Here is a 14,585-nt window from a genome sequence, read left to right as displayed (position 1 = left end):
TACATTAATTCACTTTTTAAATTGATTTAATTTTCTTTTGAATTTGTTTTTTAAAATTATTATTATTAAAGATGCTTTAGATTACATAAATGTTAAATAAAAAATATAGGGGATTACTGTATACCTCACCCCCACCCCCTCCCACACTTTTCCCCATTAACAACATTTTCATTAGTGTGGTACATTTGTTACAATTGATAAACACTTTCACAAATTGAAGTATTGCTGCTAACCATGATACATAGTTTACATTATGGTTTACACTTTGCACTGTACAATTTTAAAGGTTTTAACAAAATGTATAATGACCTGTATCCATCATTGCAGTGTTATTCAGAACAATTCTCAAAATGCCCCATGTTACACCTCTTCTTCCCTCTCCCTCTCCTCAGAACCTCTGGTGAGCACTGCCTTTATATCAATGTTAAAAATTCTTCCATTATCAGAATAATAAGTCTACCTTAGTCCATAGTTGCATTCCCCCCTTATGTTTGTTCATTCCTCAGTTTTGAGGATTTGGGGATGGTCCTGCCCACTTGCTTCTGGTTGAAAGGGAGCTTAAATCCCATGGGGCAGATGGGTGGAATTGTCTTGCTTGCAATTGTAGACACTTTCTGTGTTGGGAGATGGGTGTTGTCCATTTTCATCCTTTTGTTAGTTTTCTTGGGTGAGTCCAATGAACTGGAGAAAAGGTGTTGGCTGCAACTCTGCTGAGATTCAGGGCTCAACTGGTATACCAGAATATTTAAGTCTCTGGGACACATATTTAATAGGTATAGTGCTAATTATAGGTTCAAATAAAAGGGGCAAAAGAACCATGTGTAGAGAAATTATAACTGAGTCCAACTCCAGTACACTGGGGGGCTAGGTTATCATATAGTCCAAGGTAAGGCCCACTGACAGAATGCCAAATTCCTGTGTTGTTTGCCCTGCTTATAGTGTCCAGATGTCTCTAGAGCCCTCAGGATCCCCGTTGTTTGAGACATTGATTACTGCAGCAGTCAGTGAGATCCTTCTAAGACATGCATAAGCATAACCTCTAGAATGACTTCCCAACTCATTTGAAATCTCTTGGCCATAAAAACTCATATGTATTTAATATTTCCCCCTTTTGGCCGATGTCTTTTTCCAAATGCATTGCTAGTTGTCACTTCATAATAATCCTATGGTGCCAGGGAGGGTCATCCCTGGGAATCATGTCCCACACTGGGTAGAAGGTAATGAGTTTGAAAGAGGCCATATTACAGCAACAAGGAGGCATTCAGGAGGTAACTCTTAGGCAATATAAAATACTAGGCTAGGGAATAGGACTTGGCCCAGTGGTTAGGGCATCCGTCTACCACATGGGAGGTTCATGGTTCAAACCCCGAACCTCCTTGACCCTTGTGGAGCTGGCCCATGCGCAGTGCTGTTGTGCGCAAGGAGTGCCCTGCCACGCAGGGGTGTCCCCGTGTAGGGGAGCCCCACGTGCAAGGAGAGCCGCCCAGGGCGAAAGAAAGTGCAGCCTGCCCAGGAATGGCGCCGCCCACACGGAGAGCTGACACAACAAGATGATGCAACAAAAAGAAACACAGATTCCCGTGCCACTGACAACAACAGAAGCGGACAAAAGAACATGCAGCAAATAGACCCAGAGAACAGATAACTGGGGCTGGGAGGGGAAGGGGAGAGGAAAAAAAAATACTAAGCTAAGTCTCAGTTTCACAAGAACAAGGTTCATAAGTTCAAGCATCAATATCTAAAGGGTCTGGTGTAATGGTCTGGTAAATTAAATCGTATTTCAGTGTAGCATTCTGCATCTTGCTTTTTTCACTCAATGTTGTTTTCTAAGCTCTGTGTCAATATAAAGTTTTAGTTCATTCTTCTTAGTTGTTACTGCCAACATAGCAAACTTTTCACCTTTGTAAAAGGAAATGGCAGTGAAGGTCAGTAATGCCTGTTTGTATGATGCCCTACAGCTTCTTTAGGCACATACGCACTCCGTGTGCATGCAGTGGTGACATGAGCTGGGCTGGTGTTCCCGTTCCTGTCTCACCTGCGTGGAGCAATCAGCTGCCCATGTCAGCATGATAGGTTCAGAGAGGCTGTATGTTCTGTTTACCCCATACAGTTTACACAGCAGCAGCTCAGGCTTATGCTTAGGTCTCCTTTCCCCCAAGTCCAGGGCCCTTTCCAGCACATCTTTCTGCCTCTCTACAGATGGGTTGATGTGATGTCAGCAAGCGGCAGAGCGTTTCCTTCAGCAGCTTTTGGGCTGTCTCTCTACCCTCTCTCTTTACCCGTAATGGTACCCATGGCTTGGAGGGACCAGAGTAGGAGTGTCCATAAAAACCCAGGTGTTTTCAAAGTCACTGTTTCTCTCCCTTTTTATTTTTGCCCCTACTACAACCCTTTTTAGACATTTTCCCTAATTTCCCCATATAGGCTGTATATTTGTTTATTACTGTATGTTGTACTTATATATATATATATAAAGAATAAATTATTTCAACTCCCAAGAAACAAAACAGTTTTGCTCCTTGGGGATACTCTTGTCCACATGATGAATGCATGGACTTAGATGAAGGTACGCAGTATTTTGTTTGATAAAAGATTGTTAGGTGGCGGACTTGGCCCAGTGGTTAGGGCGTCCGTCTATCACATGGGAGGTCTGCGGTTCAAACCCCGGACCTCCTTGACCCACGTGGAGCTGGCCCATGCGCAGTGCTGATGCTCACAAGGAGTGCCGTGCCACACGGGTGTCCCCGTGTAGGGGAGCCCCACACGCAAGGAGTGCTCCCTGTAAGGAAAGCCGCCCAGCACGAAAGAAAGTGCAGCCTGCCCAGGAATGGTGCCGCACACACGGAGAGCTGACACAACAAGACAACGCAATGAAAAGAAACACAGATTCCCTTGCCGCTGACAACAACAGAAGCAGACAAGACGCAGCAAATAGACACAGAGAACAGACAACCAGGGTGGAGGGGGGAGGGGAGATAAATAAATAAATAAATAAATCTTTAAAAAAAAAGAGGGAGAGATTGTTATTTTGGCCGGAGGAGGCTTGGTTTCCACAGCTGCAGCAGCACAGCTCTACCTACCTACCACTGACGGCGGAAGGTTGCCTGATGATGCTTTCACTAGATATTTTTTTCAATCAATACTTGGCATTAACAGAAGCATAGTAGAGCTTCTGCTTGAGGGGTAAGGTCAGCAGTAGAAAAATGTTTAGCAATTGATAATATTGCAGTCCAGTGGCCTGGTGTGCAATCTTTTGTGTTTTAAGGTCATACAGTAGCAGGAAACTGTCCCGCATTAAATAAATTCTGTAAAAGACCAAAAAGACAGTGTGTTTGTGGAGTATGATCCCAATTTTATTTTAAAAGTTTGATACACATACAAAAGAAATTGTGAGGAAATATATGTAAATATTGATAATGGTTGTATAATTGTAGAGGATTTATCTTTTTCTTCTTTGAACTTTTATTTTTCTAGATTTTCTACAATGAACATATATTACTTTTGTAATGTGAGTGATAATAAGAAATATACTTATCGCTAAATTTCCTTTATCAAAAGAAAAAATTTTATTAAGAAATTTAGCTCGCATTTGGTCTGTAGCTCTAATATTGATAATTTCAATATTATAGATTTGTGATAAATATATTATTAATCCAAAAACCAGTAAATTTTAAATGTTGAGTTTTGAGTATTCAGTGAAAAGATAAATGATAAAAAGCCTTTAAAACTTAAATTACTGAATTTGTGAATATCAGTTTACAGTGAGAAATAAATCCCTCATTAGAGATTATTGATGTTAATCTGCACATTTTAATACAGAATCTATACGGTTGATTTACATTTGTAAAACCTTGTGATAATTTTTTTATGCAGGAGACAAAGTTTCACAAAATGACTTCCCTTCTGAACCTCCTATCTCCTTGAATCTTTCTCATAACATCTGCAATCCCACGTAAGTTTTTGATTTCCCAGCTTTTACTACTTCTGTACTACTTTTTCTATAAACCATTGTTTCTTCTTTGCCCTTGGTGCTGCAGGGCTAAAACCTGAAAAATTTTTGCCTTTTAAGGATGCATGAGAGCAAAATATACTTGTTGTAATAATTTTAAAAGAGTCTTCCTTCCAAGTAAACTGGGTTATGTGGGGGTGTGTCTGGTATTGCCTTTTAGTTCTATAGCTCTGTTAGAAAAACGGCACATTTCTGAAAGTAGAAAGAAGAATCACTCTTTAGTATATAAGGATGGAAACGATCTTCTTTTTGCTAAGACTCAAATTAAAACAGCTTTGGTGAGAATAGAAAATGTCACAAGAACCTAGTCAGTACCTGCACATTTACAGTACCACTGTATGCAGATTTCTGCAGCAGTGGACAAAATAAAAGAAGTACCTTTCATGGAGTGGAAGAAGAGGAAGGGGAGAATAAGCAAGGAGGAGAGAGCTTCGGGGCAAGACATACACGTGGGTAGTGAGGTGGCAGGTAGATCTAATTAAATTGGTGAATTTGTGGGAGAAAGAAACTGAGCTAGTGTACAGTGAAGGAAAACTCTAGGTGAGTGTTGTTAGGGGTAGAAGGAAACTAAGGATTAAGAATTGCTGCTAACTGGGAGTAGGTAGATTTGAATCTGCAGATGACCTCGGTTGCCTTAACTCCACAGAAGTGTTGTGTTGTTTGTCGAAACAGGACTTTGCTGGATCTTGGGAAATGTGCATTTTCAATGCTTTTCTGGCCATGCATCTTTATGTGTCTACTATGTCTGTGTTTCTTGGGGAGGAATTAATGCAAGAGTTCGATCAGACTCGGTTATACAGTTTCAGAGTTTCCTTGATCAGAAAAAATCAGTGGTTCCTCCTTTTTTCACTTTCCCTGCAGAGATACACACAATCTCCCACAATATGCAGACCCTCCCTGCCCCGGCCTTCCTGACATGCCTGCAGACGCTGATGAAGAGAAAGGTGAGGCGTATTCTGACTAGATAGACCACAGCCTGGTATAAAGTATCGCTGGCCAGGGAGCTTGAGAAGGACAAGCGGGGTGGGCGGGGCGGGGCTGTGTCCCAGTGCCCTCTCTCCAAGTCCTGTCCCAGGGCTTTGGGCATTTGGAAGGCACCCCTTCTAGACTGGCGTCGTGGGGGGCCTCTGACTCCTGCTTGCTGAGGTCCTTCCTGGCCCATTTGCCTCCTGGGGCACAGGGGACTACCACTTTTTTTCTGAGATGAAGGAAACAAAATAGAGGGCAGTGGCGGGACCCAAGAGAACAGAGGCAGGGCTGGCAGCAAGCCCAGAGTAAGGCGGCATCCTTGCCTACTTGCCCTTTCCCTGAGCTCTCCTGCTCCTGCCCAAACCCACCTTGTCTCAGAAGCTGCACATCCTGCTCAGCGGCGGGTGCTGCCCTGCCCTGCCCTGCTCCAGGGCTGGAGACCACAGCTGCTCTGTGCTCTGTGGGGTTGCTCTGGTGCAAAGATTAGGGCTCCAGCTCTCCCTTGTTTTTCTTGTCCTTTCTCCTCCTCTTCTCTCTTTGTCCTGGTCTTTTGTTGCCTCTTTTAATCTAGCACCCCTTTCCCACCAGATTAAGGGTCAGGAATTGTGAGAATCTTCACTCTCCATGGCATCATTTATCTCTATGGCATCGTTTATCTCTAATGTACATATTTGCATTTTGGTTCATACATATGAAATCCTGGACTTAACAGTTACCACATTAGAGCATTTTTACTTGGAAAGCATAAGGCTTCTCTACTGTTCCTTGGATACATTTTTGACTTATCAAATTAGTAATGGGAATAAATTATTTGCAAGCTGGAGTTAAAAAATTTTAAATTCACTAATCAGTGATATGTTAAGGGTTAAGGCAAGGTTTGGGGGAGGTTTAGATGGTATTTCATTCTTTCCTTTCAGTTAATAGAGATAGGATTTCACTCATAATGTCAAAACAGATGCCATTTAACATGTTTTGCTGTCCATTGGAGAGAATTCTATGTAATCTAGTGCTCTATTTCATGTTTGTGTGTGTGTGTACGTGCCTTTTACTTTGTTCTAGTTAAGAAGCTATCTTCAGTTTTGTTTTGATCACTTGTTAAAATCCTTGGTTAGCTACTAAAGTCATTAAAGAACTAGATCTTGTTCACAATTTGTTTTCTACGAAGTGCTGGTCCCATCACCTCTTAACTGTCCTCACTTCCTCATAGCCACACTTTGGTTCTTGCACAGCTCCAATTCCCTGAATCCATCCGTACAGTCCTTCTGTTACCCTAGCAAGACCACAGTCATGATTGTACCCCGTCCCTGCCCGCGCTCGTTCCCTCACGGATGAGTGAAGCTGGAGAGGCGCCCAGGAGCACTGCCTGGTGCGGGTGTAAACTCATAACCGCCAGCTCCACGTCGGCCCTGCTGCTGCTGCACTTCCCCGCTTCCTTCCTTGTCTAGCCTCCTCTGTTCTCACTCTTCCTGTGCCTTCTGCCTCTTGCTCTCTCTTAGAGCTTCCTATTTTATGAAAAAGAGAGAAGCAGTTAGAAACCTTCAGAGAGCTCCCACTGCCCATCCACCCACCTTCCACCATCGTGCCACTTTCTGCTTCCAACCTGCCCAATCTTTAGTACAGACCTTCCCTCCAAGGATATTGTTTGAGCACATTTTCGTGTCCTTCCTGCATCATCATTTCCTCTAAAGGGCCATTCCTTTCAGCGTACTGTATCTTGTAATACCTCCCGTCTTAAAAAACAGACAACTAAAAACCCTGGGGCTTCTCCAGCTGCTGCCCTGTTTCTCTATTCTTTCTCTGCTCTGTTTAGAAACTCCTTAGATGTCTGATGACTCGTTTCCCTTCCTGCTCTTCTCCCTTGCAATCACTCTAATCTGGCTTTTAATGCTGCTTCACTGAAGCAGAACCCGAGGGAGTTCACTGCGTGTTAAATCCCGTGGTCTCCGCGTTGCGCTGTTACAGCCGCTGGGCATTTGTTCGCCTGCATCTCCATTCACTTCCTCCTCGCTCCCCCGCCTCTCCTAGTAACCAGGTACCTGGGTGCCGACCCTGGTGCTCTTGTCTTCTCTTACTGATCTCGTTCAGTTTAAAAGCTAAAATCTTACCTCACAGGTCCCAGGTGATATCTTCAGCCTAAGCCTCTCTCCTGAACTCAAGTATCTTATCGCCAACTGCCAATCTGACACGTTTATTTGGGGATCTAATGGGTCCCAGACTGAATGCTCGGTCATCTTCAAACCTGCTCCTCTTAGTCTTCCCACTTAATCTTTCTAATTGCTCAGGCCAGAAGTCTCAGGGCCATAATGACTTTTTTTTCTCTTCTATCTCTCATCTGACCTTTGTCTTATTCTTCTAGCTCTCTGCTTTGCAAAGATATCCAGAATCTGACCTCCTGTCACCAACTCCATGATAATTACCCTGGTCTGTCATCAGCTCACTTGAATCCTCACAGTAACTTCCTGACAGGTGTTCTTGCTTCTGCCCTCACTCCACCTTACACTCTATTTTCAACATAGCCAGAGTGACCGTGTTACAGTAAAAGTCAGCTCATGCCCGGTCAAGAACTGGGAAGAGTCTGCAACCCTCCTTGCCAGCTAACAGGTTAGCCTGCCCCCGCTTTGTAGGTGCTGGCAGGGACGAGACTCCTGGGTCAGAGACAAGGGACTTGGAGCACAGTAAGCGGCAGGAGCATCCGCGTTATTTGTGCCACTTGGCCTTCTCCTCTCCGTACCTGCTGGGCTCTAAGTGTTTCCTCCTCGGGTGCCAGGTTCGTGCTCTACTTCCACGACCACAAAATCCTTGTGCCTTATTCCAATAGCTAAAATTTCACTGTTTTCCCACCACATCCCACTTGCAGGGTCACGTGCAAGAGTGAAAAAGGTCTTTATGAAACTTCTTTATGAACTTTGAGAGGCCTTGGGCCCGTGCGGGCACTGCAGGGGGCTCCGCGAGCAGTGCACTCGACCAAGAGGTTGTCCCCCCTTACGATCTCGGACCCTGCCCTTGCGGTGAGGCTCCGGGCGACTCACCCAGAAGCCTCACCCCAAAGCCACTCGGCAAGCTTTGGGCCCGGCTCACACTGCCAGAAGCAGTGCCGGCCAGCTGGCCTGGGACTGCTCTAAGGAACAGGAAGCAGCAGCAGGTTTCAGGGAATGTTTGGAGCAGAATTTGGAAAGTTCAAGATAGGCCCATGTCACCACCCCCTCTACTCACATACACACACCCCTTTGGTCCTGATCATTGCCCAGGAAATAACGGAGAGGAAACGATCCTCTTTCTAGGGACAGCTGCAGCCAGTGACGGCACTGCCTCACGGAGGTGTGAGGTGGGAGAGTCAGAAATCTTCTTGAATCGATTTCTTGAGGGGGCTTTTCCGATGCTCAGCCACGCCAGAAGTAGGGAGTGTGTGGAAGGTGCATCGGCTGTCTTGACTGTCAGACCACCGTTAGGAGACTTTTGATCTGGAAAGCCACAAAAGCACAATACAGATGTATTTCTGAGGGCTGCCATGGTGCGGCTGAATTGGCTGGTTGGATAAAAGAGAAACATGTTAACCTGCAAATGCGTTAACATTAGAGGCCCCCCTGAGGGCCCGGAGGGGGCTCAGAGGTCCAGCATCGTTGACTCTGCCCAGTCTTCGATGCTGGAAGCACCTCAATGTCCAGGCAGCCGTGAGGGCCCCTGGGCAGTGCAGGCTTCCCAGGAGCTTGGCTCCAGAGAATGGCCCTCACCACGGGCCACTACTGAGGACGCTTAATCAGAGGCCAAGCTTGGTTTTTACACTCACAGTTCCAAAGAGGGATTGATTTTCCAATCTGTCATTTTCCAAGTGGCAGGCCAAACCTGTCGACCACTGGTAAGAGCTCAGGGGTCAGTGAAAACACAGCAAGGGTCATCGGGGGAGAATTGGCCAGAGTTACAAGAACGGCCTTGGGCCCTGCCCGCTGGCTGGAGCAGCCACGTCCGTTTTTGGTTCTGTTCCGCCGGCACTGACTTGGACAGCTGCTGCAGCCCGTGGACACCATCGGGTTTCAGCTTAGCCAAACCTTCCGTGAGCCAGGCCCAGGCATTTAGGGGACCTCTGTGGATCAAGGGCCCCACTGAGCTAGCACCTTTGCATCAGGTGGCAGAATCGGGGATAAAGTTTTCCCCCCGGGGGGGGTAGCTGCTAGTTTTTCCCTTAAAGCTAAGATGAGATGGGTTGGGCCGGCCGCGTGAACTCCAGTATATTTGCATCAGTTTCCCTTGCTGCCAGGCGCCACTGGGGTGACCCAAACAGGCCTCGACAGAGGCCGGCACGTGCAGTGGGTTGTGTTCTAGGAGAGGAGCTGAGCTTAGGGAGCCCAGACGGTCAATCACAGGCAGTAAGCAAGCAAGCATGCCTGCCCTTTGCTCTAGGGCGACACTACATCTTCCAAGGCTTTTGCTGAAAATCTTCAAGAAGATAGCCCAGGGCATAGGTAGCCAGTGCCTCTGCTTGTGAGAAGCACAAAAACCTGAGAACCTTGGGGAGACTGTCTACTAAGAACCTTCCCGCGGCTTCCCACCTGATAGGAAACGCCAAAGCCTTTGAAGCAGGCTCTGCTGGCTGGCTGCCAGGCTGCTCCCACCTTGCCTCCCACTCTTCTCCGCCCCCATTCCTTTCTGGCCCTGCTGGTGTCCTGTCTGACCTGAACTCAACAGGCAGGTCCCACGTCAGGGCCCTTGTCCCCTGCCTGCAGCACTCCTCCCAGGTACCCACGTGGCTCCCTCCTTCACGTCTTTGATCAGCCACTACCTCAGGGAGGCCCTGATTTAAAGCGCTGTGCTTTTGTCGTCATGGTGCTCTCCGCCACCTGTCATGCTGTACTCGTTATTTCGTTTGTTATTTCTGCCCACTTGACTGTAAACTTGTTGACTGCGCTGTCCTTGGTATCTTATAACGGCGCCTTGCACACAGCAGGACCTCACGTATTTATTGTGTGAACAAATTGTGCAATCCAGACCAGGAGACGAGGCGTGCACCGTCACAGCAGCTTGCTCTGTTTCGGCATTATGTCTGGAAATCATGTCCCGAGAGCAGTCAGAGGAGGCAGAAGGCAGCGTGTTGGGGGTGACACATGGTAGAGTTTTCTGGAGGAAAGAGAAGTTGCGCTGGGCTTTGCAGGAAGGGTGGGGCGAGGGCTGGGTGGGGACGGAGCTGGACTGAAAGGCCTTGTTCTCTTCCCTAGGTCTTTACCCACCTGGAGACCTGTGGCCCACCCAGCCAGTGTGCCTGACCAGCAGCTTAAACTGCAGTCTCGAGAACGGTGTGCCTTGTGTGATGCAGGAGGCCCACCCGGTTCCTGATAGGTATAGCTCCTCATCTCTTATCTGTGCCCTGCTTAGCAGGAGGGCTTGTGGTAGGAATTTGAATTCTGCTCATTTAGTGGCCCTTAGGAAAATGAGGGCCAAGCTTCCTTCTTCAGTGCACATTGGCTGTGTTTCGGCCACTTGGAGTTGTAATGTTTTGGAAAACAACAAACCTGACATTGAGAGGAACGTGAAAGGAAATCAGATTATAACTGGTTGATCATGTCATTATTTTCCTTTTTAAGTTGAAAAAATGAGTGAATATATTAAAGGCAAATTTGAAAAAAAGTCACTCATATTTCCTACCCTGGCACTGAGCAAATATTTATGTCCATTTTTCTGTGGCAATGATCTTCAACATATTTAAAAATTTAAATGGTCAAATAGTTTGAGTATTGAAAAACACCTGTATAATGACAGTTGCTTAGATTTACTATTTGCTAATATGTCATTTGATTAAAGAAATGGGGGGAAATGTTACTATCTTTGTTTAATCACATTCTGTTGGAAGGGTTTTTGTTCAGATTGTTACAGGGTATTTACTTTCTTATTTCTGCTTTACGTAGTGACAGTTCAGTTTGGAAGAGTGATCAGAGTATCATGAAGCATAGTCTTTATAGTTGTGGTTTTCCTAAGATGAATGTTGGTATTGCTCTCTGAGTGAAAGGTGGACATTTCAGGAGAATAAATTAAAATCCTTCAGGTCTTGCTGCGGCACCTAAACATGGTCCATTCTTTCTTCCATAGGCGGGTAAAGCCAAGGCCTTGGCTTCTGCCTCTAGCTGTTAGGCTCAAGAAACAGTTGTAAGTAAAGTAGCTGCTGGCCCCATCCATCCATGCTGAAGACTGTAGATGTCACTGGTTCTGAGCATTTAGTTAGTAAAATTAGTAAGTCTTTGAACCTGTGACTTTAGAAAGTACATATTTATTTTCCAAAATTGGGGAATTAGTAGTGATTTAGCCTGCTGGGCAGTATAGTGTGAAAATGCCGTTGGAAAAGAGAACAAACTCTTAAAATGGGTTGTTTCCTCCAAATCTTGATCCCTATTGATACCCTGTTTCTGAAATGAGACCTCTTGTTTTTCTTTTGTAGCGGTTTCATTGATTGGAGCACAACTTGTGAAGGCCAGTTTCCCAATGTGTACTGTCCCTTGGAATTGAACGATTACAATGCCTTTCCAGAAGGTAAAAGCTGTTTGAACAATCCCAGTGCCATTCTGTTATTTTCACATGATTGAAGCAGGCAGTGTGGACTTAGGCACTCACTGGAAGAAGAACGTGACGACTTTGAGAAGATGTTAGAGAAGGCTGCTGAATGGCCTCGTGGGGGTCCCGTTGGGCCTGCCTGCCATATGCAGACTGATGTGACTCTCAGAAAGCTCTCCAAATCTGGGTGTCTAATCCATTTAGTCCTTCAAATTAGGTAGAACTGGGTCGTTTGAATTTCTGTGGCTCTAACACTGTGGATTATCTCCTGGGGGTGTAGGGTTTTACTTGTTGGCTAGACTTCTCAGGCAGACCAGTCGGTCCCATGCCAAGTAGAACCATTTATCTCTTTGTTCCTCACCCAGCAAGTACTGACTTTTCTGACCCTGGTGGTGCACCAAAAGGAAGGACAGTAGTTTGGAGGGGAAATAATGGGGCATTGCAGATGCTTGGGCTAAGGATTATAAAGGAGAGATAGGGGGTTTCCCTAATATGCTGGGAAGTGTTCCTGTTGCCATTCGTTACTGGATAGGGTGCACAGTACAGTCGATCATTATTTCGTTTGCCGCAGGTTCAGGCTTTAGGGAAGAGGTAAACAGTTAATTACTGGGTTTATTACTGGACCTGGGTACGTGCGTTGCTCTATGCTAACCACCAGAGGGTGCTTTAGTAGCTTCTTCCACATGTCATTGCGAGGCTTTGTGTTTATCATCATCTTACTGTATCTAAGCGGTGCTTGGTCTCAGATTGCTTTTATTACTCCATATGGCATTGTGCAGGTGGCTGAGGTGGGCATGACCGGTAATAAAAGAAAATTTTAGGGACTGGTAAAAATCTTGAGAATATTAAAATCTTTAGTAGTGTTTTAGTGTATTTTGCATATTAGATTCCTGTCAGATTGTCAAATATAGAAAAACAAACCCAGAGAAAAACCTTTCTCCCCAGGGGCTCCCCAGGTAAGTGTACCTTATTTACACTTTCAACCTTGCAAGTGACAATAAAATGATCCTCCCAATTCATGTTGAGTTAGTCACGTGTGTCTTTAACTGCACCGTCTGGTAAGGCCTTGTAAAGCTTTTGTGCCTGCAGTGAGAATTCTGTCCTCTCCATAAAAGTGTTTACCTGTGTTGATGTCTCCCATTCTTTGTAGAAAACATGAATTACACCAATGGCTTCCCCTGTCCTGCAGACGTTCAAACAGACTTCATTGACCACAGCGCTCAGTCTACCTGGAACGCCCCGCCCAACATGCCTGCTGCTTGGGGGCATGCCGGGTTCATCAGCTCCTCGGTCAGTGTCCACCCCTCCTGTGCCGGGAACCTGTCGCGGGCGGCGCTGCGTTGTTTCTGGCATTTCTTTAGTGCTGGTCTCAGTTCGTTGGGGTTGGATCCGCCAAACCCTGGTTTATAGTGTAGCTCACAGAATCCTAGGCTGGCACCCCTGGAGGAAGCCAGCACCTCATCAGACAGGCTCTGCATTCTGGCCACCCCTGAATGAAAAACACCTCCTGCTACACCGGCGAGTGACCCTTTGTCGATTAAATCGAGTGTAGCGCCACTGTCTCTTTGTGGCTTGCTGACCTCGTTGGCTGATGAGAGGAGATGAATTTTCATCTAAGGAAAATCAGTGGTCAGTGATTGGGGTCCTGACAGCTTCCTGGTTGTGGACACGCCCTTCATCCTAAAAGCCCGGGGCCTTCTCCTTTCACATCCACGCAACCTTTTTTTCCACAGGTAGTGGGCAGTTGACCTGTAGATCCTTTCTGGGGCTGGAAACTAAGTTGTATCTAGTCTTTTGAGAAAAACAAAGTCAAGGCAACTCAGATTGTTGATAAGTTTGGTAACTTCCAGAGTGACTTGGATATTGTGATATCCACAGGTATATATACAACTTCAAGCTTGTCTTTCTAAAGCTTTGTTTTTAAGCATTTTTCTTTCTTTCCTTCCCCATTTATACTTCAGCCCTACCTCACAAGCACCCGAAGCTTGTCTCCGATGTCTGGACTTTTTGGTTCCATCTGGGCCCCACAAAGCGATGTGTATGAAAATTGCTGCCCCATCAATCCTTCCACGGAACATCCAGCTCACATGGAAAACCAGGCGGTCATGTGCAAGGAATACTACCTAGGGTTCAACCCATTTCGTGCCTATATGAACCTGGACATATGGACTACCACGGCAAATAGGAATGCAAATTTTCCACTGTCTAGAGACTCGAGTTACTGCGGGAATGTGTGAAAGGAATTTGAGTTTTAAACAATGTGAATAAAGATGCTTGTGTTTTGATTACTAGCATAAACTGGCTGTTAAGATAGATGATGACATTGGTGGATATTTTGGCACTTTTATATGAAAATAAATTTTTTTATGAAATCTGGGTGCTCTATTTTTTTAACCCTTCATAATTCAGTGGTAGAAACAAAGCATCCATATGTCATAACGTCATAATTCAAGAAGAGTGTCAAACATGACAGATGTTTTAAATTAGAACTCTGGGAGACTCCTAAGAAGGTAAGAGTTGAGAAAGAAGTGGCTGCTGTGCTTGCGCCCCCCCTGAGCATCAGAAATGCCTGAGGGAGCTTTGAAAAATGGCATTGTTCTGGCTCAGTTCCCAGACAGTCTCATTTCATTGGCCAGGGCCCAGGCATTGGAGTTTTTTAAAGTTCTCCGTTGATGACAGTGTGCGGCCAGGGTTGAGAACTACTGCTTAGGGCAGCCCGCCAGGGCAGAAAGTCACTTGCTTGGACTGACTCTGCTCAGGAAGGGGGAGCAGCTCCTCCCGGGCCTGGGGGCCTGGCTGCTGGGATGCCGCAGAGCCTAGCACTGCTCCCTCCCCTCCACTATGTGAGTCGCTGGGGGCAGCGACAGTGGCAGGGACATTCTGGTAAGTGTGTGGTTTCCCTCTGAGTGATCAGGCTTATCCCGAACTCAAGTACTGAGAGGGTTAGGTAGTTGATGCATGTTTTGCAGACCGGTGTGTATCTGCTTATCGGTGATTTTACAAGTCCATATTATGGTGGAATTATCTATTTGCATGTGTACCTTTGAAAACATTTTTAACTTTTAATAAA

General features: G+C 45.8%; 1 protein-coding gene across 2 annotated transcripts in view; it reads left to right on the top strand.

The window, feature by feature from the left end:
* TMEM131L (transmembrane 131 like) overlaps window positions 1-13,887 on the top strand; it is a 163,258-nt gene extending 149,371 nt beyond the window's left edge. The window contains exons 30-35 of one of the 2 annotated variants that reach the window (XM_004471448.4): window positions 3,874-3,952; window positions 4,871-4,953; window positions 10,189-10,309; window positions 11,403-11,494; window positions 12,666-12,805; window positions 13,477-13,887. In XM_004471448.4, coding sequence (XP_004471505.2) covers window positions 3,874-3,952; window positions 4,871-4,953; window positions 10,189-10,309; window positions 11,403-11,494; window positions 12,666-12,805; window positions 13,477-13,752 — 791 coding nt within the window. In that variant the 3' untranslated portion in view covers window positions 13,753-13,887. The remainder of the gene's footprint in view (window positions 1-3,873; window positions 3,953-4,870; window positions 4,954-10,188; window positions 10,310-11,402; window positions 11,495-12,665; window positions 12,806-13,476) is intronic. The other variant, XM_058280406.2, reaches the window with a different exon arrangement.
* Window positions 13,888-14,585: the final 698 nt, after the last annotated feature.

This window comes from Dasypus novemcinctus, chromosome 1 (assembly GCF_030445035.2).
Source record: "Dasypus novemcinctus isolate mDasNov1 chromosome 1, mDasNov1.1.hap2, whole genome shotgun sequence".
Taxonomy (NCBI): Eukaryota; Metazoa; Chordata; class Mammalia; order Cingulata; family Dasypodidae; genus Dasypus; species Dasypus novemcinctus.
The sequence above is the reverse complement of the archived record's forward strand: the minus strand, read 5'-3'. Positions and strand labels throughout refer to the sequence as shown.